The 26,536-nt window shown below is 37.3% G+C and overlaps 4 protein-coding genes across 4 annotated transcripts; 3 read left to right on the forward strand and 1 right to left on the reverse strand.

The window, feature by feature from the left end:
- Positions 1-1,346: 1,346 nt before the first annotated feature.
- Positions 1,347-2,033, reverse strand: LOC110888692. The gene has a single exon (XM_022136206.1). The coding sequence runs from the start codon at positions 2,031-2,033 to the stop codon at positions 1,347-1,349; it is 687 nt and encodes a 228-aa protein (XP_021991898.1).
- A 1,837-nt stretch (positions 2,034-3,870) lies between these two features.
- Positions 3,871-7,122, forward strand: LOC110890918 (serine/threonine-protein kinase PCRK1). Its single transcript, XM_022138561.2, has 4 exons — positions 3,871-4,230; positions 4,740-5,000; positions 5,507-5,629; positions 6,384-7,122. The coding sequence occupies exons 1-4, from the start codon at positions 3,901-3,903 to the stop codon at positions 6,864-6,866; spliced, it is 1,197 nt and encodes a 398-aa protein (XP_021994253.1). The 5' UTR covers positions 3,871-3,900; the 3' UTR covers positions 6,867-7,122.
- A 4,496-nt stretch (positions 7,123-11,618) lies between these two features.
- Positions 11,619-12,698, forward strand: LOC110888694. The gene has a single exon (XM_022136208.1). It carries the CDS (start codon positions 11,619-11,621, stop codon positions 12,696-12,698), a length of 1,080 nt encoding a protein of 359 aa, XP_021991900.1.
- Positions 12,699-15,679: 2,981 nt separating this feature from the next.
- On the forward strand, positions 15,680-21,577 carry LOC110890919 (protein adenylyltransferase SelO). The gene is made up of 8 exons (XM_022138562.2): positions 15,680-15,964; positions 16,514-16,623; positions 16,760-16,816; positions 16,897-17,196; positions 17,282-17,529; positions 18,032-18,338; positions 18,864-19,137; positions 21,166-21,577. Exons 1-8 carry the CDS (start codon positions 15,785-15,787, stop codon positions 21,418-21,420), a joined length of 1,731 nt encoding a protein of 576 aa, XP_021994254.1. The 5' UTR covers positions 15,680-15,784; the 3' UTR covers positions 21,421-21,577.
- The last annotated feature ends 4,959 nt before the right edge of the window (positions 21,578-26,536 follow it).

The raw sequence follows: 26,536 nt of genomic DNA on the forward strand, positions 1-26,536 counted from the left end.
ACTTTCGGTCCCGAACCAAGCTTAAACTAAAAATTGTCGAGTTGAACATGTTTAGACATGTTCTTACATTAATTACCAAGTTATATTAATGTCAAAACAGGTTGCATAGCTTCTACATTGCTAATTATGCATTTATTTGAAAATTAGCTTTCTGTTGACTTTTTTATAATCAAGTTTGACTCGACAATTGACCTAGTTAGAGTGAGAATCAGAGGGTGACCTTTTAGAGGTTTAATGCCCACATAATTACCAACTCATAGGAACTTTCATAATGAAATTTGACTGGAGCAATTAAGATTAATGACGAAGTCAAACCTTAGTTTCGACGGTTTGACTAAACGCTAATAAACTAAGCAAAACTGAATTGAAGGAGGTTAAGCGTACTTACAATAGTCCTAATCACAACTAATGATCACTAGGAAAGATGCTTGAGCTCCAGGAACCTCCAAGAAGTGAGTTGTGATGGTTACAAGTGAATGAGCAAATGAAAACCCAAAGTTGATGGCTTTATATAGGTTTCTTGGATCATTAAGATCATGCCAAACAAGTCTAGGAATGTTATGGGATCATTACAAATGTCCCTAGGCCTTAATATACCAGCAAACAAGACCATAGAATCAAAAACAACCATTTTAAGTCGGTTACAAGGCTTTAACAGGCAGCTGTCAACATTTTCTGTAACTGGCACTCTGACGCGGCCCGTGTAAGGTCATAGGGGACCTTTACGCGGGTCGCCTGGACCTGCAAAACCTGCCAAACAAGTTTCAAAATTTGCATTTCCGGTCCCTGGTCCTTCCAAACTTGATTTTTGGCTCATTTCTTGCACTATAAATCCCCAAACTTGACTTTTAAGGACCCCAAGTCATAAACCAACTTTGTTTACTCCCCGGTTATTCATACGTTCATCGAAAAGTCTTAAATTTCAATATTGACGCTTTTAACCCCTCGTATACGAATATTGTCATAACTTTCTCATACTTTATCGAAACCTTGTGAAATTTTTATCACATATTATTGTGAGTATAATTTATCATTACAAAGCTTCGGGTCTGCTAAAAGATCACTCAGAGGTATACTTTAAACATGTTGAGACATTTAGCCCCTGTAGTTTGTAATTCCTCACTTTCTTTCACGATTAGCTTCGTATGATCCATGATTTATTCATTTAAGGGTATTTACATCATGTAGGGTTATTGAAAGGCATATTTATTCATCGTTGACATTTTGAATCCTTTTACACACATAGATTCCCCGTTTGTCAACTTTAGTCCCTCTAATTCATTCCTTTACATGTTTTAAGTACATGACACGTGTCGATATGATATTGGACATTAATTTTCGAGGTGTTACACCGAAGTGGTTGCTGCACGTGTGGAGACCGATTTCTTCGTGGTTTCAGCCATGGTGAGGCGGGAGCGACATTCGCTGAAATCTGGTAGAGGCTCTCGATTTTGTAGAACAGTAGAGATGCTGTCGTAGGCTTCGGTTAGGCCGGCCAGAAGTTGAGTGACGAGGCGTTGATTGTTGACTGGTGCACCGACATTGCTCAGTTGATCGGCAAGATGCTTAACTTGTTGGCAATAGGCGGCCATGTTCGGAAAGGCGTCAAGGTGAATGTTGGAAAACTGTTGCTGCAGGTGAATTTGACGAGCGCTTTTATTGTCATTGAAATGGTTCGCGATTGCAGTCCATGCTTCGTATGCGGTCTGTCCGGGAACCAAAATAATATGGAGAAGGGGTTTCGAGATTGTGCCATATATCCACTGCAAGACTGTGGCGTCAAGACGAGACCAAAGAGCATCAGCCTCGACTTTGGCAGCAAGGGTCGTGGTTGCGTCCGATTCAGGGGAAGGACCGGCGGGGATAGGCACTGCAGGGCGGGGCTGCAGATGGTCGTACACCTGATACGCACGACAGTGCACTTTGAACAGGGTTGTCCAGGTAGTAAAGTGAGAGGATTCGTCTTCCAGAATCAGAGGAATCATGTTTTTGATGTTAGTAACCTTCATGGCAGGGTGAATTTTGGTGTCCATTAGAAAAGAAAAGAGGAAGAGGGTTAAACAGGAGGTGAATGGAGATGGCGGAAGGTTGGGGAGGGCCGGCGGTAAGGAATTAAGGGAGAAGGATGATGGCCGGCGGTAAGGGATAAAGGAGATGGATCGATGGAGATCTAGATGTCTCTTGATACCATATAGAAAGAATAATATTTGACTGAATGATCATTCCATTAACATTGATTTACAATATATAATACAATAATGTCTGATAATTAAGGAAGTAAATCAATCTATACAAACCAATATTCCTAAAAATATGCTATGTACAATAACCGCAAAGATACATATAATCTTTGCTATTAAAGACCTTTTTTAAACTATATTTAGTTTTAAGGGGAAGTATTGTTATGTAAATAATATATAGTATAAGGGTGTATTGTGTCAAGATTGAAACCTTGTAACCTAAGAAGATTAAATGCGACGTATCACAATCAGATATGGGCACCAAACAAGAAGACACATCTATTCATCAAGTGGGTGCGTCTATACATACAAGGGATGCGATGGTTCAAGGTGTCACTTGGTTTAGTATATATAGGGTTTGTATTTGTATATTTCAGTTGTGATTATCAAAATCACTTGTATCATCACAATCACAATCAATACAATTGTTCTTTCAGAACTCAAGTGTTTTATTGTTTGTATTTATCACTGTTCCTCAAGGATTCTGCCAACAAACATATAACATAGCAATATTATGATGAGGAGTCTTAGGCAATCAGACACAATTATTTTTATAACCTAATTTCTGAGATGAAATAGCAAGACCAGCCACCAGGATATAGTTAGTACATGAATGCATGTGCATACCATATACATCTTATAATCAGTGTTGTAAAAATCGTGACTAGTCGGCGATTAATCGCTAGTCGGCCAGTAAACGAGTAATTTTTCGTTAATCAGTCCATTAATCGCTAGTGGGGCCTAGTCGGCCAGCCAAAAATCGGCGATTCCGGCCATATTCCGGCAAAAAACCTGTATATGCCGCGGCCAAAACCTCAAATTTTGGCCAGTTTCCAACCAAACCATGTGAATTCCAACAATTAATCTTGTATACTTAAAAATGAGTTGAGTAAGAGTGAAAACCTAACTACTTAAAATATTTACCTATAAAAATGTGTATATGTAATTATGTATACATAAAACTGAAAATTACATATAAAAAACCCGATCCGATTAATCCCGATTGATCCCGTGTAATTGTTAGTCCCCACCTCACCGGCCGACTAGCAAGTTCTCCAACCTTGGCTTATAATCTAATATCCTATCATGCTGGGAATTCGATTCATAAGTAAGGGTTTGGGTCTACTACTTGACTTCATGATGCATGCATGTATAAAGTAAACACCATGGAAATTTAATAAAGAAGATTTATAAACTGTACTTAGACTAGCTTACCAATATTTCCTAATACCCCTTTTTTAATAATTTGGTTTTTAAAGAGTTAATTACATGTCCATATTGCGGTTTTGGTATGAAAGTTATATATTTATTACATTTTTAGTCTCTTATGTTCACTCAATTGTTACACTAATGGTAGCTGAAGTGAATTAAGGTTGTATGAAAGTCCATTTCTCTTATAATTAAAAACAAAAGAATAAAAGAAAAAAATATAAATAGAATATATAAAGTCCATTTTAAACACTATTATTATTATTTTATTTGAATATCCAAAACACTGCGGACCCAAATTTCCACTTGCATGACAGGTTCCTTCTAGTTTCCATGAAGTCAAACTTTAGTAAGTTTCCAGCCAAAGACTCAGGTTTTGGCATATTTCTTTCCCATCTTATGTTAATTGTTAAATTCCACCTTTTTTGGAAAATAAAGATTTGAAGAAACAATGGTATTTCATTGCAGATGTTTCATGATTGTAGAGAGTGAATATGAAGCCACAACTCAAACAAAATCAGCTTCCACTAAAACCTTTCATACTGCTTTCTCTGATCTCAATCATGGAATGACTTCAAGCTTCTTTAATTTATCCGACAAACCAAGCAATCTGAGGGTTTTTACGGTCGCTGAGCTCAAAACAGCAACTAGAAACTTCTGCCCGGCTTCGAAGATTGGCGAGGGTGGATTTGGGAGCGTGTATAAGGGCATGATCAAGAGTTTGGAAGACCCTTTTCGTGAGATTCAGGTGGCGGTTAAGTATGCCGATGGAGTATTGCAGGCGAGTCTATCTTCTTCGAGTTTCCTATTTGCGGTTTTATTATGGTAGTCAGGGACATGTTTATGTATATGTGAAGTCACCGGACCTAAAAATTTCTATAAAACCGAGGGGTCGAAAATGTATATACCAAAAAATTTCTATATGAAAACTACATACTCTTCACTACTGAGCGAAAAGTTCGGGGGTTCGTCTGCCCCCTCCCGTCCCTTAAAAGCTTCGCCCATGATTGTGAGGCTATTCAGTGTGGTTTGGCTAGCATGGGCTATTTAAAGCGTTATGTTACTGCCACATAGGCAGTGGGGCTTTAACTAGCTCATCTTTTAACTAACCCGATGTGAGTTAACTAATAATTAAAAAAACCTAATGTAAAACCAAACCGATAACTGGTTTAGACCGTTTCACAGTTTTAAACCGAACCATAAGCACCTTTGGTTTTTATGGACTTCAGTACTCAATTTGTTTATGAGTTTTGATTTGTTTAGATGATGAACTTGATTGTCTTGGAACAGGGACACAAAGAGTGGATTACAGAGATTAATGTTCTTGGGGTGGCTCAACATCCTAATCTTGTGAAACTAATCGGTTATTGTGCGGAGGATAATGATTTAGGGACACAACTGCTTTTAGTCTATGAATATATGGAAAATGGTAGTGTGAGACATCATTTATCAACAAGGGTACAAACGCCTCTTTCATGGACCATGAGACTCAAAATCGCTCAAGACACGGCTCGTGGCTTGGCATATCTACACGAACAAATGGACTTTCAGGTATCTTAGCGAGGGGTGTGAATTTGTGACACGAGATGAATGTAACACGGTATTATAGAGTTTGAGTTTAGTATAAGCGGATTTGAGTTGAACCCACAAACATAGTTAACTAAAATGGATGGGTTCACATGTTGACTCGTTTATTTATAAAAAAAATGTGTTTTATGTCACAATTTAAACTTTAGTTTTATTAAATTAAGCATATTGTGTTTTACACATTTGTTTACTTGGATGTAAATATAAAATTTTATGGTATTAATATTCAAATAATAATGTAAATTAAATCTTGAGTTCATGTGGTGTGTTTGCATGCAACTATTCGTGTGGTCCATGTGTCTGATATGATTTTCGGGTCTGTGTATGGTGCAACCAACCAACCAACCAACGAACAAGCCCGTTTTGCATCTTTAACCTTAATACCCGTATACACGCCAATAAAAGTATCTATATTTTACAAATAGCCATGGTTATAACTAACACCTGCAACATAATTCATTATTCTGTAGATTATTTTCAGAGATTTTAAATCTTCTAATATTCTTCTCGACCGTGAATGGAATGCTAAGCTGTCGGATTTCGGGGTGGCTCGATTAGGTCCTCAAGAAGGGTTAACTCATATCTCAACCGCGGTAACGTTGCCATATGATTAACTTTTACTCCCTTAAATTCAAGATGATGAGCATTTTACTAAAACCATGGTTGCAAAAGTCGCTAGGCGCTCCTTAGTCAGTCGACCGGGGAGTTGAGAGTACTCGGTCTACGCGGAGAGTACTCTGGGAGTACTCGGACATGTTAAATTATAAAGAAATTACTTTTTGGAGATTAAATATATGTCAGATAACACAAACTTACTAATATTTATAACAAAATACGATTCATTCTTTAATATGATAGGCATAGAAATTATGTTATATTATTATTTAAGTCAAACTAGGCCTGTGTTGATCTACTAGATCCAATTCTGGCCAGTTTGACCGCATTTGACTGACTCCGAGTAATTAGGCGGAGTCAAAGAAAGTCGCCTTGGCAGCCTGCCTTGTAGCGACTACTCGGGGAGTACTCGGCCTTGGAAACCTTGTTTTACAACCATGACAAAAACTATGACAAAATGACAAATCTTTTTCTTTTCTTCTGAAATTCAGTTACATATTTGTCTGTTGTTGATGTATTCAAGGGTATTTTAGATATTCATGAAAAGAGAGATGGCATTTTAGATATTTGTCACCACAGCTAATGATGATTTATTAGAAATAAAAGATGGAGCTAATTGTTGTCAAAAGTGACAAAAAGGAAATGCTTTTTTAAGCATTAATGGAAAATTAAAGTTATACATTAATTTCAGTCTAATCATAAAATCATTAACTTTTCGGTGTCGTTGATCAGTTTGCTGGGACAGTGAAATACGCGGCTCCAGAGTACATTGAAACGGGGCGTGTGTCATCCAAGAGTGATGTATGGAGTTATGGTGTGTTCCTATATGAACTTATCACGGGTAGGCGCCCATTAGATGGGAACCGGCCCCAAAACGAGCAGAAGCTTCTAGAATGGGTGAAAATCTATCTAGACACCAAAAGGTTCACGCTTATCATCGATTCAAGGCTCAAAGGTAAGTACTCACTAGATTCCGCACAGAAGTTGTCTTTAATAGCTAATTGTTGCTTGTCTCGAGACCCAAAGTCAAGGCCAACGATGAGTGAAGTCTTGGAAATGGTTAACCAACTCATAACGGAGGTTGATATTATGCCAACTCAACTTTTAAAGTGCCAGGAGAACACAAAACATAAAGATGAAAACAACCAACTTGGAATGTCCCTTTGGAAGCTCTTGAAATCTTGTTTTAAGAAGGAATGTTGTTGTGCGTCATAATGAATAACAACATATATTTTTGGTGTGTTTTAAGATGGATTGTGATGTACTAAAATAGAGGTATGGAGGGGTTTGCTCAACGGTTTTGTAGCGCCGCAATTCACCATATAAAGTGATATTATTGAGGGTTATTACTTAGGCCATAGCGTTGGTTGCCTAAGATGTGTAGTTAGGCAATTCACCATATAAAGTGATTATTCTCTCGTTGTATTGTAAATGTTACCATATAAAGCTAGATAAATAATAGTTAAAAACACAACCGTTTGCACGTTAAGGAGAAAACAACATGCAAACCGCGTCCATGTTTCTTCCTAGATTTTTTTTTTTTTTTTTTTTTTTTTTTTATAGAATTTTTGGTATTTTTTAGAATAACCTTATATAAATATGTGACTAGGTTTAAATGATAAGTAGTAAATAATTAGGAGTTAAGAGCTAAATGAGGATTTCTAGCAAAAGCAGGGAACAATTATGATTCATGAATTTAAATAGCATAAAAGAGAAAGATCTCGGTTAATCCATTAGAAGATAACTTAATGGCCAAACATGTTCATACTGATTCATGATAACTAAAATACCATAACATTTCTTTCTTTTACTTCAATAATAATTTTTAATAAATGTGTCACAATAAACTTTAAGAACTTAAAATTATCATGATATTATAATTACAAAAAAGAAAAAAGTAAACTGCAATTTGCATCCCTGTGATATGACTTGTGGTTGATGGATTTTGGAGGGATTCATGGTGTAGAAGAAGATTTCGACCAATACACCATATACCGTAAGTATAATCGAACATGCCATGTGATCATGAAACTAACTATGAAGTGTCTAACGTATTGTTGTTTTTTGTTTACAGCTAATCGTTCTACACTTTTCTCACTCAAAGTTCACCATGGAGGTGAGTTTTCTAGGTATCCTGGTAGGGAATACTTAAATGGTAAGACAAACTTTACTGATAGTGTTAATATTGATGAATTGGAAATGGATGTTTTGAAGGACACTCGTAAGGAACTTGGATATCCATGTGATATGGTTTTCTACTATCATTTTAAGGTTCCTTATTTGTCATTGGGTTCCGTTCCTAAAGTGTTGAGTAATGATAGTGATTTAGAAACCATGTTCGATCATGTCCGAGAAGGACTTAGGATAATTGAAATATATGTTGAACATTCACATTAACGTGTACGTGTTGTTGAAGTCACTAGAAGAAGATGTTGGTCCATCTACAGATGTTCCCTCTAGCATTGCAATTAAAAATGTTCAACTCATTGAAATTCAAAATGTTGTTTCATCTAGTACTACAATTGGAAATCATCAATCCAATGAAACTGAAAATGTATTTGAAAATGAACATGATCAAGAAAACAGTGACGGTGGATCATCTGAGGATAGTGATGAATATGATCTTGATTATATTGTAGATGATGATAATGTTATGGAGGATGTATAAGTAGACATGAGGCATTTTAAGGATTGTGTTGATTTTGATGGCGAGGAAAATGATGATTTAAGTGATCATAATCATGTTGATCTGGATGACATTAATGCGGATCTAGATAACCTTAATAGTGATAATGATGAGAATTCCACAGTTTTAGAAAAAGCTTGCAAAGAAGTTGAGAAGGAAAAGAAAATCCATTGTATGTGATGCCGTGACGGTGACTCATCATTTATTTCATTGTTTATTGGTTAGTTAATCTATGATAAGCAGGAGTTGAACAAATTTATTAAAACATATGCTATTAGGTCTAGAAGACAAGTTTATATTCTGAAAATTGAGCATTTATGACATAAGGTTGTTTGTTTGGATACAAGTCCAACTTTGAGTTGGAATCCAAGTTTAAATAGTAGTGAAGGGTCTCAAGGGAAAAACAAGAGCGGTGAAGGGCCTTAGGCAAAAAACAACAAATTGAGGGGGGGGGGGGGGGTTGTAGGTCACAACACTAATAAAAGGCACACTAAACCCACTTGACCTTGGGCAGTTCAGATCTCAAGGAAATCGACCAAAGATCGATGGTGTGTGAAGACAGTTCATCATCAACATCAGTGTCTCCGAACAAGAGATTTCGGTCTTTGCACTATGAGCCCCATAGCCAAGGAGATTGAGCCACTTATTGAAAGCAACCCATAAATACCCATGACTACTATTCAAGATTCAATGCAAAAGAAGCACCAGATGCATATTTCACTTCAGAAAGTATTCAGAGCCAAAAGGATTGCCACAGTTAATATAATTGGTGATTATAATGAGCAGTATGGTTTCCTTAGGTCTTACTGTGAATAACTACTAAAAGCAAACCATGGGAGCTCAATCAAAATTGATGTGGATGAAATAATATGAACCGTGATCCTTTCATTGATACCCTTCACAATATATAATACAGAGATATAGGCTAAATATGGACATAGAATAATTACAATAATCACAATATAATCATGCCTAATATACGGATGCTATTACACCCCCGCAGTCGAAGCGGGAGGTGACCGAATGCTGAGACTGGACCTGAAATCTTCAAACAAAACCCGTGGTAGGCCTTTGGTAAATATATCTGCAATCTGGTATCGAGACGGTACATGAAGGATACGAACATTGCCGCGCTGAACCTGCTCTCGTACAAAGTGAATATCCAACTCGATGTGTTTGGTTCGTTGATGCTGAATCGGATTGCCGGAAAGATAAATGGCACTGACGTTATCGCAATATACCATAGTAGCTCGTGTAAGCGGTAATGAGAGCTCGAGAAGCAGGTTCCGGAGCCAACAAATCTCAGCAACAACATTAGCCACCCCTCTATATTCGGCCTCAGCACTGGAGCGAGAGACAGTGGCTTGTCGTTTGGAAGACCATGAGATGAGATTGTCACCAAGATAGACGCAGTAGCCACTAGTAGAACGCCTAGTGTCGGGGCAGCCAGCCCAATCAGCGTCAGTGTAAGCCACTAGAGATGTGGCACGAGAAGGACCGAGTGTAATACCATACGAGGAAGAGCCCTTCACATATCTTAGAATTCGTTTGAGTGCATGCCAGTGATTAAGACATGGAGCGTGCATATGCATGCACACCTGTTGAACCGCATAGGTGATGTCAGGTCGGGTAAAGGTGAGATATTGGAGAGCCCCGGCTAAGCTGCGGTATAAGGTAGGATCATGAAATGGTTCACTGGGCGTGGCGCTGAGTTTGGTGTGCGTGTCAACCGGAGTTGCAACCGGGTTGCACGATTGCATCCCTGCACGAGCAATAATATCAGTAGCATAGGCCTGCTGAGACAGAAACATGGAGTTCGCATGCCGAGTAACAGAGATACCCAAAAAATAACTGAGAGGGCCGAGATCTTTCATGGCGAACTCAGCTGCGAGACTAGTCAAGAGACGATGGCGAAGAGCGTCGGAAGAAGTGATAAGCAGAATATCATCGACATATAATAGTAAATAGGCTGTGTCACGACCATGAGTGTACGTAAATAAAGATGCATCGCACTTGCTGTATAATGCCTGCTCAATATCAGACGTTGGTGCCTGCTCAAAAAAGACTAGGGAGGGAGGACTTGGGGGGGCAGCATAATGGTGGTGGCATCGACGTTGGTGGCTGCCGTCGATCTGATAAATGTGTTTGGTACATGCATTCCTATAAAACACGTAGCTATCATTTAATGAGGAGGCATCGGTGGTTCTTCGCCTGCGGTGGTCGACGTAGTAACCTCCAGTTTAATTATCGATATTACAAAGGACAAACTAGTCATTTCAAATATCGAAGGTCATAATTGTAAATTTGATCAGTGGCAAGGCCACCGACCATTGATTTTAAGATATAGTTAATGTTGTTGTTGTGGTTACTTGTACATGGATGATGTAAGTTACAAATTTACTTCTATCGTGACGAAGGTTGATGTTGTCTATTCTGCAAAGATCGTTGATTAACAATTGGTAAAGTATACAGAGCAAAGGATAGTAAAAACTTAAAAGAGAGTCGTTTGAAGCCAAGTACCTGTTTAGAACATATTATGGTATCTGTTTTTCTCTAATATAACATTTTGACCTATTTTTTAGAATTTGAACCAACTATATCAACATATGTTGACACACTACTTGCTAGTTGCTATACATGTGAACTAATTACCGAACGCTCTACTTATGACTGGTGACCCAAAGCTCGACGCACTTGCTAGTTTACCGGTCTGTCTAGACCCACTTACAACCCGCCTCAGTGTTGATTGAGTGTTGATTGTATAGCGGTTAGGCCTATTATGTGAGAGGTAATTCTAGCTAGTTGAGCGGCTTACTCAAATTGTGGTCGAACTAAACTAATCTATAAAAGACAAGGAAAGTTTTCTAATATATGAGTTTTCTTTGTATGAATGTCAAAATCTGGCCTGAAAATGGGCCTTTCATAAAACAACCATCTAGTCCCAAAAGTTCTCTACCACACATCTCAAAGTCTATCTTCATAGATGCAAAACAAATATAAACACTTCTGAATTGCCTAGTAGAACTACTAGGGTTACAACATGTCTCCACTAATAGCATCCGTATATTAGGCATGATTATATTGTGATTATTGTAATTATTCTATGTCCATATTTAGCCTATATCTCTGTATTATATATTGTGAAGGGTATCAATGAAAGGATCACGGTTCATATTATTTCATGGTATCACGAGTCTGGGTCTCTCTCCTCTAAACCCTACTCGCCGCCTCCTTCCTTCCCCTGCCTACCTGATTTCTCTTCCTTCCCTGTAACACTTGTCATGGGGGACGATGATCTTACTTCTTCGAACACCGCTCCCATCACCATCAAATTTGAAATCCACCCTGCCACCACCGTCACAAATATCAAAACCCTAATCCCCTTCACCTTAGAAATCGAGTCCAGTCAATACTCATCCTGGGCAACCTTGTTCACCCTTCACTGCCGGGCTCACTTAGTCGAAGACCACCTCAAAGCCAAACCTGAAACAACCACACCCGAGTCATCCTCTGACTTGGCTACCTGGAATCGCTTGGATGCCATCGTGCTGCAATGGCTCTATAGTACAATCTCCAATGATCTTCTCCACACCATAATCGACAAAACGTCCACCGCCCATGACGCGTGGGTGGCTATCGAGAATCTGTTCCATGACAACAAGGCATCTCGGGCTATTTACCTCATGCAAAAGTTCGCTAATACCCGACTGGACGGCTTCCCCAATATCTCGGCTTACTGTCAAGCCCTCAAAACACTGTCGGACCAACTTGCTAATGTTGATGCAGCTGTGACTGATGAACGGCTCGTTCTCCAACTCATCGCCGGTTTGAATGATCAGTACGAGGGTATTGGTACCATCATCACTCAACAGCGCCCTCTACCCTCGTTCTACAACGCCCGTTCTCAACTCATACAGGTTGAAACCCGCAAGAACGAGCAGGCCTTGTTATCCTCCAAAACCGCTTCCACCGCCCTCACCGCCCAAGCAACCCGACCTGCCGCTGAGTACACCCGGTCACCCTCCGACTCCTACCGTGGCCGTGGCCGCTCTGGTCGTCGAGGCCGTGGCCGCGGATCATATGGTCGCGGACGTTCCAACCACTCCACATACTACCCACCCCAACCATACTATCCGTGGGCACCATATTGGCCCACTCCTCCTCAACACTACCCTTACGGCCCATCACAGCAGCCCAACACTTGGTCTCCTCCACCTTGCCCCTACCCTTCAACCAACCGGCCCAACTCCACTACATCACCACAGCCACAAGCTGGCCTTCTTGGCCCACGTCCTCATCAGGCCCACACTGCTTACAGCCCAACTGATATTGAGCAGGCATTATACACCATGTCGTTATAGCAACTAATATTGAGCAGGCATTATACAGCAAGGGTTTAGAGGAGAGAGACCCAGACTCATCGACACATTTATCAGATCGACGGCAGCCACCAACGTCGATGCCACCACCGTTATGCTGCCCCCCAAGTCCTCCCTCCCTAGTCTTTTTTGATCTGGATACGTTGGCTGGGTCTTCTTTAGAGAGAATGTTACGGTCAAGGTGATAGTGGTTTAGATCTAATCTTTAACAGAGAGTTCTCTACAAGGTGAATGTGGAGTCTTTGGTCGAGAAAGGGTAGGAAAAACTTCCCGAAATCTGGAAGAGATATTAAAGACAGCGACACGATGGCGACGGTGTCAAGGAAGCGGAGGTAGGGGTGGTGACTGGAGATGTAATGAGAGATAGAGAGAGATGTGCATTAAGGGTTTCAACTTTACTACATGACCAAGTCAAATGACTACTCTCTGCTTTCTTTCCTCTTTCCCGGTTCATATATTTTTGAGTAAATTACTTTTTGAGTCACTGTGTTTTAGTAGTTTTAACCACTTGAGTTCAAAATAAAAAAGTTTAATGCTCTGAGTCTCTAACTACTCATTTTATAACGTTTTGAGTCCTTGTGTTCTAGTTGCTTTAACCACTTGAGTCCAAAATCAAAAGTACAAGTGTTAAAAGTTGGACTCAAAACGCTATAAAATGAGCGATTAGGGACTCAGAGCCTTAAAATTTTTGATTTTGGATTCAAATGGTTAAAACCACTAAAACACAGAGACAAAAAAGTAATTTACTCTATATTTTTTATTTATATATTATATACTAGAATTACCACCCGCCGTAATGCGGCGGGGGGATTCATTAGTTATATATCATGTTAGATTAAAGGCAAATGTTTTTCACATGACCACGAGCCTATGTGTAAAACCGAGAAAAAATAACTATCGATCTCAGACTCGCACGCTGCGACAGTCCTATCAAACTGGAAAAATTGACGCGTTGCGACGGATATGTCAAACAGGAAAAAAATAGATGAAAAAACGTTGAACCCCACACGCACGTTGTGGCGTGTTAACTTGGAAATTTAGAACGACACGTTAAACGATGAACTTATGAAAGATGAAAAGTATATAAGAAACTAAAGTTGAAAGTAAAAAAAAAGTGTTGAGATTAAATTGCGAAAGATGAAAAGCTTTGGATTGAAAATTAAAAAAAATTAAAGGGGTTAAATTGCAAAAGATGAAAACTTTTGAATTAGAATTGAAAATTCAAATTAATCAAATGGGTTAAAATACCAAAGATTGAAACTTTAGACTTAAATTGCCAAAAATTGAAACTTTAGTGTTAAAAAAGAAATCAATTTCAGATTATGAAAACAAAAGAGATAAATAGATTTAGTTAAATTGATGTTTATTATTATTATTATTATATTATTATTATTATGATTATATTATTATTATTATTATTATTATTATTATTATTATTATTTAATAAAAGAGATACATAGAAAATAAGGGTGAGAAATTACCAGAGAGAATGACATGTGTTCAAAAAAGATTTTTGTTTATTAGTATAGGGGGTTAAATTGCAAAAGATGAAAACTTTTGAATTAGAAGTGAAAATTCAAACTAATCAAAGGGGTTAAACTAGCAAAGATTGAAACTTTAGACTTAAACTGCCATAAATTGAAACTTTAGAGTTAAAAAAGAAATCAATTTCTGATTATGAAAACAAAAGAGATAAATAGATTTAGTTAAATTGATGTTTAATATTATTATTATTATTATTATTATATTATTTAATAAAAAAGGTAAATAAAAAATAAGGGTGAGAAATTACCAGAGAATGACACGTGTTTAAAAAAAGATTTTTGTTTATTAGTATAGAAATAGACTTAAATTGCCATAAATTGAAACTTTAGAGCTAAAAAAGAAATCAATTTCTGATTATGAAAACAAAAGAAATAAATAGATTTAGTTTAATTGATGTTTATTATTATTATTATTATTATTATTATTATTATTATTATTATATTATTTAATAAAAAAGATAAATAAAAAATAAGGGTGAGAAATTACCAGAGAATGACACGTGTCCAAAAAAGATTTTTGTTTATTAGTATAGAAAGATTGATAAATATGTTTAGTAATGGGTTGAACAGTTGAAGTCCAACAACAAAAATTGAAAATTCGTATGATGCGTGTTTGAAATTTCTATATGTTATTACGTTGGTTACTTTTTAATAAGTTATTTTATAATAACTGTTTTTAAAGGTAATGCCACCGATCAAAACAACCTCCCAACTTTGGAAATTGCCTGTTATATTTTCTAAAATTTTTATAAAATGTCATTTTTACCTGTTTGAGTTTTAATTTTTCAATTTTACATTTCGTATTTTCACTCTTTAGCTTAAAAACATTTCGGTACAAATTTACATTTTGATATACTTTTTTCCTAGAAACGAGTCTGATCAAATATAATACGTTTCCATGCTTATTTTATGTACAAATTTATGTAATACATTTTGTCGACACGTTGGTATAAATTCACGTTTCAAAGTTTACTTTGAAAAGTATAAATTCACGTTTGGACATAATTTTTTTTTCGAAAACGAGTATTGTCAAATATAATACGTTTTCATGTTTTTTTATGTATGTTTTCAGTTGATTTACGTTTTGACGTAAACTGTGTTTGGAAACAAGTCGGGTCAGATATAATATGTTTTCATTTGATGGTATTCGAGTTACTGTATGTTTTGAGGCTACTATGTTTTGATGCAATGGTAATGGTTGTGTGGTGGTTAGGTGGAACTCTCACTAATTGAATCAATACGGGTCCGATTTTGTTTCTTTTATAACTGCAATACTTATATACCTTATATTAAGTTAAATCAGATACATCTTAACGCGTCATATTCGTATAAACAACTATGACGTTGCCGCCGTAATGCGCCGCTATGGCAACAATCTAGTATTTATTAGAAGTAAACTTCTACCTTACATCATCCATGTGTAATAAGTAACCATAGCAACAATAAGACTTATTACTCTTCTTGTTTCCTCACTTCTCCATTTTGCTTCCTTCACCGCCATCACTCTCTCTCCGTTTGTCCAAAATGTCGACGGAACTACCACCAACCACCGCCACCGCCGCCGCTACAGTCACCGACGGACCGGATAACCAAACTCCGACCGAAAATTCTAGGGTTAAGTTGAAGCTAGAAGACATAAATTGGGATCATTCATTCGTTCGGGAGTTGCCAGGCGATCCGTTAACCGATATCACTTCTCGCGAGGTTATTATTCATCATTTTAGATTAAGAATTCACTATTTTCATTTGTTGATTTGAGAGATATTAGGAACTGTGTGATTTGGATCTCAGTTTTGGTACTTTATGTGAAATTAGGGCTTGAATAATCACTTAGTGAGTGGATTGGTATATTAATAATATTCAATTAGAGTTTGCGTTTGTGGATTTAACTGTATATGTTGTGAGATGTTCATGATATTGTATGACCTATGAGTTATAGGGTTGTTTAGTGAACTGCTACTGTATTGATGTGAAATTAGGTCTGAAATGATAATAGAATAATAAACACTGATATTTTCGAGAGGTTTAGTGTATGTTCAATAGGCTTAGTGTTTAAGGAATGTGTATACGCCTCTTGTGACACGCATGATACCTCGTGGCAGTGCTGTTTAAAGATGAGGTTAATGATATCGGTGAATTCGTTACATGTTTTGAGACGATGAAAGAAATTTTGAAGTTGTGCGATTTTTTGATGCGTTGTTATGTATGCGGTTTATAAGGTTTAAAAGTACCTTGATGTTGAATGTGTTTCAGGTGCTTCATGCTTGTTATTCGAGAGTATCTCCATCTGCTGAGGTGGAGAATCCTCAGTTGGTCGTGTGGTCGGAGTCTGTTGCTGATATTCTTGATTTGGATCCTAAAGAGTAAGTTTTTATGCACATATATAGAGTAATTCTGCCACACGTTAACTTGTCATATCTCATAAAATTATCTTATTATGTTTATGTGTCGGTTTACGATATTTTAATGTCCACAATGGTTATGGGTATTATGTTGCAGATTCGAAAGACCTGATTTTCCATATCTGTTTTCAGGGGCATCTCCTTTAAAAGGAGGGTGAGTGACATATCTATCAAGTTTTTTGTTACTTTGTGTGATTCTAATAATGCTAATGTCATCAATTCCTTGTAACTCAGATTATCGTACGCTCAATGTTACGGTGGCCATCAATTTGGAGTATGGGCCGACCAATTGGGTGACGGTCGAGCCATCACACTCGGCGAGCTTATAAATTCCAAGTCCCAAAGGTGGGAGCTTCAGCTAAAGGGTGCCGGAAAGACTCCGTATAGCCGGTTTGCTGACGGTTTAGCGGTTTTACGTAGCAGCATTCGGGAATTCCTTTGCAGTGAAGCAATGCACAGTCTCGGAATTCCCACCACCCGCGCACTTTGCCTCGTAACTACCGGAAAATTAGTGAGTCGTGACATGTTTTACGAGTAAGTTCTATAAACTACGGGGGTTTGATGCATTTTAATTGACTTAAACGTTAAAAGTTAAAACAACCAATGCAACATGTTTCAGTGGGAATCCGAAAGATGAGCCTGGTGCTATCGTGTGCCGTGTTGCGCAATCTTTTCTACGTTTTGGCTCATTTCAAATACATGCTAAAAGAGGAAAAGAAGATCTTGAGATCGTTAAAACGTTGGCTGATTACACCATCAAATATCACTTTCCTCATATAGAAAGTATGAACAAAAGTGACAGTTTATCGTTCTCCACCGGGGAAGGAAACAATGATGTTGTGGATCTTACTTCCAATAAGTATGCAGGTGAATATTTTTAATATTTTTATTATGAGAAATGCCATTTTCGTCCCTTAGGTTTGGCCGGTTTTGCGACTTTTGTCGAAAGGTTTTTTTTTCGCATCTGGATCCAAAAGGTTTGAAATGTTGCCAATTTCCATCCGGATCGTTAACTCCATCCCTTTTTTCCCTTAAGTCAGGGGTATTTCCGTCTTTTTTTGCGAACGTAAAGGGCAATTTGGTCTTTTTTACTTTATGTAAATATACCGAATACCCCTAAAAAGGACCGAATTGCTCTTTAAATTAAGTGTTAACAAAAAAGACGGAAATACCCGCGACTTAACAGAGAAAAATGGATGGAGTTAACGAGCCGGATGAAAATAGCAACATTTCAAACCTTTTGGATCCAGATGCGGAAAATCAAACCTTTGGACGAAAGTCGCAAAACTGGCCAAACCTCAGAGACGAAAATGGCATTTTACTCTTTTAAATGATTGGGTTTAACACTTTAACTTTACATTTATATCAGCGTGGCTGGTTGAAGTTGCCGAGCGTACAGCTTCCTTAATTGCAAAATGGCAGGGTGTTGGTTTCACTCACGGTGTGCTGAATACCGACAACATGAGCGTATTAGGGCTTACAATTGATTATGGCCCGTTTGGATTTCTCGATGCGTTTGATCCTAGTTTCACTCCAAACACCACTGATCTTCCGGGAAGAAGGTATTGCTTTGCAGAACAACCCGATATCGGGTCGTGGAATATAGGCCAGTTTGGATTAGCTCTTTCGACAGCCCAGCTAATTAATAAAAAAGAGCTCAATTATGCCTTGGAAAGGTATGGAAATAAATTTTAGAGTAAAATGTCATTTTTGCCCCTGAGGTTTGGTTAGTTTTGCGACTTTCGTTCAAAGGTTTGTTTTTTCGCATCTGGATCCAAAAGGTTTGAAATCTTGCCATTTTCATCCAGCTCTTTAACTCCATCCATTTTTCATCTTTAAATCAGGGGTATCTTTGTCTTTTTTGTTAACTTAAAGGGCAGTTCGGTTATTTTTTTCGTATGTACAAGCATTTAGCATAATGTACAAGTATTCAAAAGACCGAATTGCCCTTTAAGTCAAGAAAAATGACGACAATATCCCTGACTTAACGAAGAAAAAATTGATGGAGTTAACGAGTCGGATGAAAATGGTAAGATTTCAAACCTTTTGGATCCAGATGTGAAAAAACAAACCTTTAGACGAAAGTCGCAAAACTGGCCAAACCTCAGTGACGAATATGGCATTCTACTCTTAACTTTTAATTTAAAAAATTCATCATTATTGTTGCCGTTGTCACACTTGAGTTTTATGATTCACTGCAGATACGGTAGTAAATTTATGGATGAATATCAGGCCATAATGACCAAAAAAGTCGGTCTGTCAAGGTATAATAAAGAGCTCATTGGTGAACTTCTGAACAACATGGCAGTTGACAAAGTTGACTACACAAACTTCTTTAGATTACTCTCCAACATTAAGGCTGATTCCGATGTTCTAGATAAAGATTTGCTAGTTCCGCTTAAGGCTGCTTTGCTAGATATTGGCAGAGAGCGCAAGGAGGCGTGGACTAACTGGGTGAAACGCTACAGAGCTGAGGTGACATGACTCCTGAACTTGTTTCAATAATAACATGCGGTTTGTTTTCGTTAGTGGTGGTTAAATTGCTCTTTGGGATGGGTACTAGGTTGATCTGAAACATTTTTTTTAGAGTATGAAGTACACGGATGGTCCCTGTGGTTGAGTAAAATTTTGGATTTGGTCCCTAGCTTTTCAAAAGTACACGGATGGTTTCTGTGGTTTGCATTTGGTAACACATTTAGTCCCCAACTTTTGCCAAAAGTACGTAGATGGTCCTTGTGGTTTGCATTTTCTAACGCATTTAGTTCCTAACTTGGACATGCTAGAACCTTTAGATTTGTTAGCTAGGGACTAAATCCGTTACAATGTGCGAACCACGGGGACCATCCATGTACTTTTGAAAAGCTAGGGACCAAATCCAAAATTTGTTTAACCACAGGGACCATTCATGTACTTTACTCTCTTCTTTTTAAGTCAAGATACATTAAAAGTTTTCCAATTTGGGAAATCTACTTTTTAATGGTTTTCCTTTGAAATAACCACCTTTCATTTTCTTTTTGTTGGGTTGGTGTTGCCGGAAATGGAGATCTCGATATCCGTGCCCAATTTGCTACTTTACTTGCTCCAAGTTTACAATTTATATAAAACAATTTTTTTTGACGATTGCAGTATACTCTATTCGTTGAGGTTTGAGTAAAGTACATGGATGGTCCCTGTGGTATACCAAAATTTTGGATTTGGTCTCTAGCTTTCCATAAGTACATGGATGGTCCCTTTGGTTTGCACTTTGTAACGCATTCACAGGATCGTCTGTGTACTTTTGGAAAGCTAGGGATCAAATGTAAAATTTTGGTAAACCACAGGGACCAGGTTTTAAAACTGGACGTAACCGGCTGCCCGGACTGGGACCAGTTACGTAACGGGTCTGGTTAATTCTATTTGAACCGCTTCCATTTGAATCAGCGGTTTATCGGTTGAACTAACAAACCAGGCTGGGTGGCTGGAACGGATTTCTAAATATTTTTTTTTCCTTACAAATTATATTTACCTATACCTTTACGACTTCAGGCTTTATATATTGTTTATTTAAGGCTTAATATTTTATTAACATTTCAGATCTACTTCAAATATATAGTAGTTTCATTTCATAGTAGATTTTTTGAGTAAAGTTGGTTATCTTATTATAAAAATAGCACTTTATAGAAGAATAATCTAAATTTTTTAAAATACACGGATAGTTCCTGTAGTTTTTCAAAATTTTGGATTTGAGTAAAGTTGGTTATCTTTTTATATAAATAGTACTTTATAGAAGAATAATCTAAATTTTTAGAGTAAAGTACATGGATAGTCCCTGTAGTTTTTAAAAAAAATTGGATTTGGTCTGTAGCTTTCCAAAAGTACACGGATGATTCTGGTGGGTGCACTTTGCAACACATTTAGTCCCCAACGTTTGCCAAATGTACATGGATGGTCTTTGTGGTTTGCACTTTGTAACGCATTTAGTCCCTAACTTGGACCTCCTGAAAGAAACCTTTAAATTTGTTGGCTGGGGACTAAATGCGTTACAAAGTGTAAACCACAGGGACCATCCGTGTACTTTTGGAAAGGTAGGGACCAAATCCAAAATTTTTTAAAACCACAGGGACTATGATAGAACCTCAGAAATCAATGATTCATTACGGGAAATTCATTACAAGGTTAACCCGATTCGAGATGGGTAATATCTCCATGAACTAACCCAAAACAATAAACACAAGTTTCCTATTTCTACTCCTACCCAACAGTTACTAATCTAATTCAAATTATGCTAGAAAACTGCTCATGAACCACCCCCACTAAATTATATTACCGCTAATTTTTTGATATGTGCCAAAGTTGGGGTGACCCGGTGACGGGTATATATCAGACTATCTGTGTACTTTACTTTTAACTTTTATTTATAGAAAATGATTCACGAGGTTATGTCGAAATTGTCGTCTCAGTTTATGCTCTCCCACAGGATAGTTTCCAAAGTTGTTTGTAATGTTTATTGTTGGTTTGGTGCAGCTATCTTCTAGTGGTGTGTCTGATGAGGACCGGAAAGTATCAATGAACTCAGTGAATCCAAAATACGTTCTCAGGAACTACTTATGCCAGAGCGCGATAGATATGGCTGAACAAGGTGATTTCGAAGAGGTGAGAAGACTGTTAAAGGTGATGGAAAAGCCGTTTGATGACCAACCCGGTATGGAAAGATACGCTCGGTTGCCACCTGCTTGGGCGTACCGTCCGGGTGTGTGCATGCTCTCTTGTTCCTCATGAGGGCTTTTGATTTTAAAAACAACTATAAACTATATCAAAGAGAGTTACATGTGCATAATAGTTGATTATGTACCAATATGACCTAGTCTTTTAGGGCTTTCTTTTTTGTCATGGTTATAAATGGTGATATTGGAGTTGGTGTTCGTCTTGGAAGATTCATGCCATCTTTTTTTTTTTTTTTTTTTGGAAAAAGGTTATGAAAATCAGGGGTGTTTATAAAACCATAAAAAATGACCGAACTGTCAAAACCAAAGCTAGGAGGTTGGTATGAGATCTAAGTGGTCTGGTTCGCGCCTCACGGTTTCGTTTTGGTGGTTAACCGATTCACTTTGGTTTAGAACTTGAAATTGGCCATTTAACTTATATTATTAATATATGTGTGTGGGGTGGGGTTCTAGAGTGAACACTAGTGTATTTGCGAACTGGGTGAACAAATCCAGGCCATTGATGTACACACGTGTATGGTCAGGATTTCATCATCAAATCGTAAAATACACTAGTGTATTTCATCATCAAATCATGGCCATTGATCTACACGTGTATGGCCAGGATTAGTTCACTTAGTTCGCAAGCTACACTAGTGTTCACTCTTGAACCTAATCCTATGTGTGTATATTTATTTTTGGAATATGTGGTTATGTATATGTATTATTTTTTTAAATGGTTTAATACAACTGATGATTTTGAAAATAAAACCTCGATCAAATCATCAAATTGTCAAAAGCGGACGGTCTTAGACTATCCACTATCACAACCCAATCCAACCCAATCTTTCAATAAAATACTAATTTCTCTCTCTTCCACCTACACAACCCAACCCAATTCAATTTTTCACCCACATTCACAACCCAACCTAAACTAATATTTTATTATACAAATAATGGAAGTTAAATAATAAAAAGAATAAAAAGAGTTAGATATTATAAAAAATAGGTTGAATAATAGAGAAAAGAAAAAAAAAAGGATTAAATAATCTTTCCACAATTGGTTGCAAACTTGTTCGTGCAGACAACCTGGTCGTGCAAGACATTCACACATTTTACCTTTCATTTTGTCTTTTCCTTGACGTGGCAACCGGTTGGCTCAATTGGTCACCATAATGTATAGTCTTACTGGCCATCTCAACCCGGCTTGTTTGGCTTGTCATTTCTCAAAATTATTGTGGTATGGTCAAGGATATTTGTAAAACCAGCCAAACCTGGCCAAGAACACCCCCTATTTGAAATAAAAAAAGGCTAAGATCACATGTTCGAGCCTCAATGATCCTTTTTCTACAGTTCTCTAACCATGCCCTACTACTGGTTTTTAGTATTCCGAACAAACGGTGTTGGCTTTTTTTTATTTATTTAATCTTTGGCCAAAAAATAAAAAAAAGGGTCATTCCCCTTAGGATTTCAGTCTAGACAAACGTAGTTGATACAAGTCCGAAACAGTTAAATGTATAAATTACTACAAGTCCTAAACAATTAAATGTTAAAATTGAATGAAATTCGTTTGGAATATCTAAACCAATGATGATAGACCACGAAACACAACAAAGGCACGTAATTAAATTAGTGTTAGGATCTTTTTTTTTGAACGGCAAATTTGGATCACTGACGGACCACTGGAGTATCATCGTGCCACCAGCAGAACCACCCGATCATATCCATCTCCACTAGACAATAATGCTTATACACCAATTCAGGAGGAAACCCAATAAATCTGGGAAAAACCCCCTTTGTGGGAATCGAACCCGTGACCTAATGGTCATAAGCCTTATCCCACCACCAAGATACCACTAGGCTATAATGCCATGGGTAAATTAGTGTTAGGATATGAGTTTACAAGACTTGTGATTAAAATAAATAAGAACAAACAATTTTGTATTGTAAAGTAGATAAAATAATCATAAGCAATGAATTATCATCAATGACCGTTTTATATCAAGTTCAAATAATTTGATTACAATACAATTGACTTTACAAACTCCCTCTCAACCTGATCACATATAAATCTGTTCATTCATAAGAGAATGGAATGTGATTATAAATCTCTAACACATGAGATCTATTTATACAAGTACAAAAGGCCTGTTTGCAATTAGCTGACGTCACCATGATAGTAACATCTAACATTCCTAACAGAAAAGATTCCACAAACATCTGTGGGAATCTAACATCGGATCTAATATACGAAATATTTGTTACAAAGCAAAATACTGTTACATATATGAAACCACTGATCTTCAAACCGCTGTTGCTTCATATCAAACATTTGTTTGGCCAGAACAGATGTTTGGTCTTCTTGAACAGATCTTTGCTTCAACACCACTTTGATCTTGATTAGCGCTTGGCTCTTCTTCAATAGTGGTTTCCAAGTCTTGAATAGATGTTAGAATATCTTCAACAGATGTTCTGATTAGTGTTCAAGATTCAATATCTTTGAGAGGAGTCTGGTTCAATCTACTGTTTATTTCTTGAACAAAATAGTCATGTTTTGGCTTTTGAATATCCGTTTTTTTGTAGGTCTAACTAGGGCTGGCAATTGGGTACCTGTTAAGACACGATTAGACCTGTTTGACTGAAAAATACACCCTTTGACTTTTTTAATTTTTAAAATAATTAAAATTACAATGTTAGGATCTATCATTTATTCATCTTTGTAAATAAAACATAAAACTGTTTTATAAACATGAGGTAGAAAGTAGTTAAACGAGTCGTAATCATGTTTGAAACTTATGTTGTGCGCGCCATTAGAAACCTGTTAAGACACGATTTGTCAGCCTTAGGTCTAACAATCTCCTCCTAAAACAAATGATTCTAATACAGATGGTTATTGAATCAGCCTTTGATCCTCATCAACTTCTCTCTAATCTGGGCTTTAAATTGCTTCTCAAATTTTATAGAGAGAGAGAGAGAGAGTCATCTGTAATCCTTTCAAGTGGAAGACTCAGTAAGTCTTGCGAATCTTCAATTTTTAGTCTAGAGGCACTATTCATTGAGATATTTTTCACTTCTCCATTAGCTCTGACAAGTGTCAATTCATGGCTTGTCCTGTTGGATGACAGCTTGAGAATTTTTAAGCTAGACGGATTCTTGAGGCATAAGTTATTTGATGAGTTGATGGAAATTGTTTTCCCAAGACTTGACCAAGCAGTCCTTCTAGTTTAACATTTGGATGCCCATACATTAGATCATTTTTGATCCCATTCTTTTCTTATTTTATCTTCATATTTCTTTAAATCTTCTGCATACATCTCTTTTTGCCTTTTTAGGTTGCTTTTGATAACTGAAGAGGCATTCTATGCAGTGGGAAGCTCTAAAGGGTCAACCAGAGATCTGATGGGAATGTTTATGTCTTCATATTTAGGCCTTTTAGGACCGGGGGATCTTTTGCTCTTAAAGCTACAAGTTTCTTGTAGTTCTCTTTGATTGTTGGCTCATCCCATTTGGCCATTGATTGCATAAAGCCAAATTTGGCTGCTACCATCTCCTCATTCATTCTTCTTAGTTCAAGAGCCTTTTAGTAAATAGGCTTTTTACCTACTCTCCAATTGGGAGGAGTGGGTTGGATATCTGGATTAAGCTTCATTTTCTCAATCCTTAAAATTTCTTCTAGAAGACCTTCTATAGACCATCCAGAGAATTGGACTCTTGTTGCTTTATAAGGCTTATTCATCATTATGTGCTCCATGTAGTATTCCCTTAATGCTCTTCTGAGGTTAGGGTTACTTACAGGGCCTTGTGAAGCCTTTTTGCTGACATCCTTAGCATAATCTCCAAGTCTATTCACTTTAGTGAATTCTTTCGATAAGATCTGTTGAGCCTTTTTGTCTCCTTTTCCCTTGCTTCTTTCAGCTGCAATCATCTCTGCCCGTTTAAGCTTTAAATCCAATTATTCTTTGACATTGGAAGGCTTTGATAAATCATGCAAAGACGGGAAGGAAAGCTGTCTAGGGCCAGTTGAGGAATAAAAAGACTGTATTTTTGTTGATACAATTTCTAGTTCCAATGGATGAGAATAAATGGTTATGGCAGTGGTGGTTTATAGTTAAGATGTGGTACTTATGGTTGTTGTGGTTGATAATTGAGATGTGATGGTTAGTGCTATGGTGGTGGTGATTTTGATAGGTGATGCATCAGGAGTTTCTTCATCATCATCTTGGACAATGAATTTGGTTCTCCTGGATTTGGTTTGAGATGTGGGTGTTTTTAATGGAGGTAATGGAAGTTTTGTGGATGATTTTATTTTGATGAGTAGTCATTTAGGGGAATTTGGTGTTGATGGTAGTGTAGATGTAACATCTGTTGTCACTTTTGTAGTGCCACAAATGTTTAAGCAGTAGAAATAGTGGTTTGAATAGTTGGTGGTGGTTTTGTTGATGCGGTGCTTTTAGAAACCTCTGTTGAAGAGCCTTGATTGTCTTGAATTTTCTTTCAGTAATCTCTTGCACTATTTTCTGCATGTTTGCTTCCCTTGTATCTTTCACCTTTTCTTTTTTCAATAGCTTCTTGTTTGACATTTTTGGCTTTAGAAGTATCTGGCCTCTTTTGGGCTTTCTTTATCAGAGGAGGGAGCTTTCTCATGCTATCACTCTCCCCCTTTTTGGAATCGGAGAATGGGGGTTGTACCAGTGGTTTGGAGAATATGGTCTTTAATGGCCTTAAGCTCTGCTTGAGTATCCTTGTACCTAGCATCTACCATGTTTCTTATCAGCTCCATTTGCATGTATAGATTTGCCTATGCAGATTGCTTTTGAAGATGAAGATACATCTATGCATGCACCCACATTTCTTTTGCAATTTAAACATTGGATTGTGGAGGTCTTGAGTTTTGCACCAATGTTTTCATCATATCTTTAATCTCATTAATTGAAGACTCTAACTTGGATACTCTCTCCGTGAAATCCTTATATCTTAACTCATCGCCTAAATTAATAAGATCATATGAATCCCCATCAGAGGTGGTTAAACTTGGTTTAGAACCAAGTGCCCCTTGTTCTTGGTACTAGGGACTTCCAACTATTATAGAATGAATTATTGTTGATTCAAAAGTTGTTGCCTTCAAGGAGCTCTTAGTTATGTAACCACTGTCCAATTGTGAGACTATTGTCTCTACAATTGTAGTGGCTGCC

This window comes from Helianthus annuus, chromosome 11, assembly GCF_002127325.2.
Source record: "Helianthus annuus cultivar XRQ/B chromosome 11, HanXRQr2.0-SUNRISE, whole genome shotgun sequence".
Taxonomy (NCBI): Eukaryota; Viridiplantae; Streptophyta; class Magnoliopsida; order Asterales; family Asteraceae; genus Helianthus; species Helianthus annuus.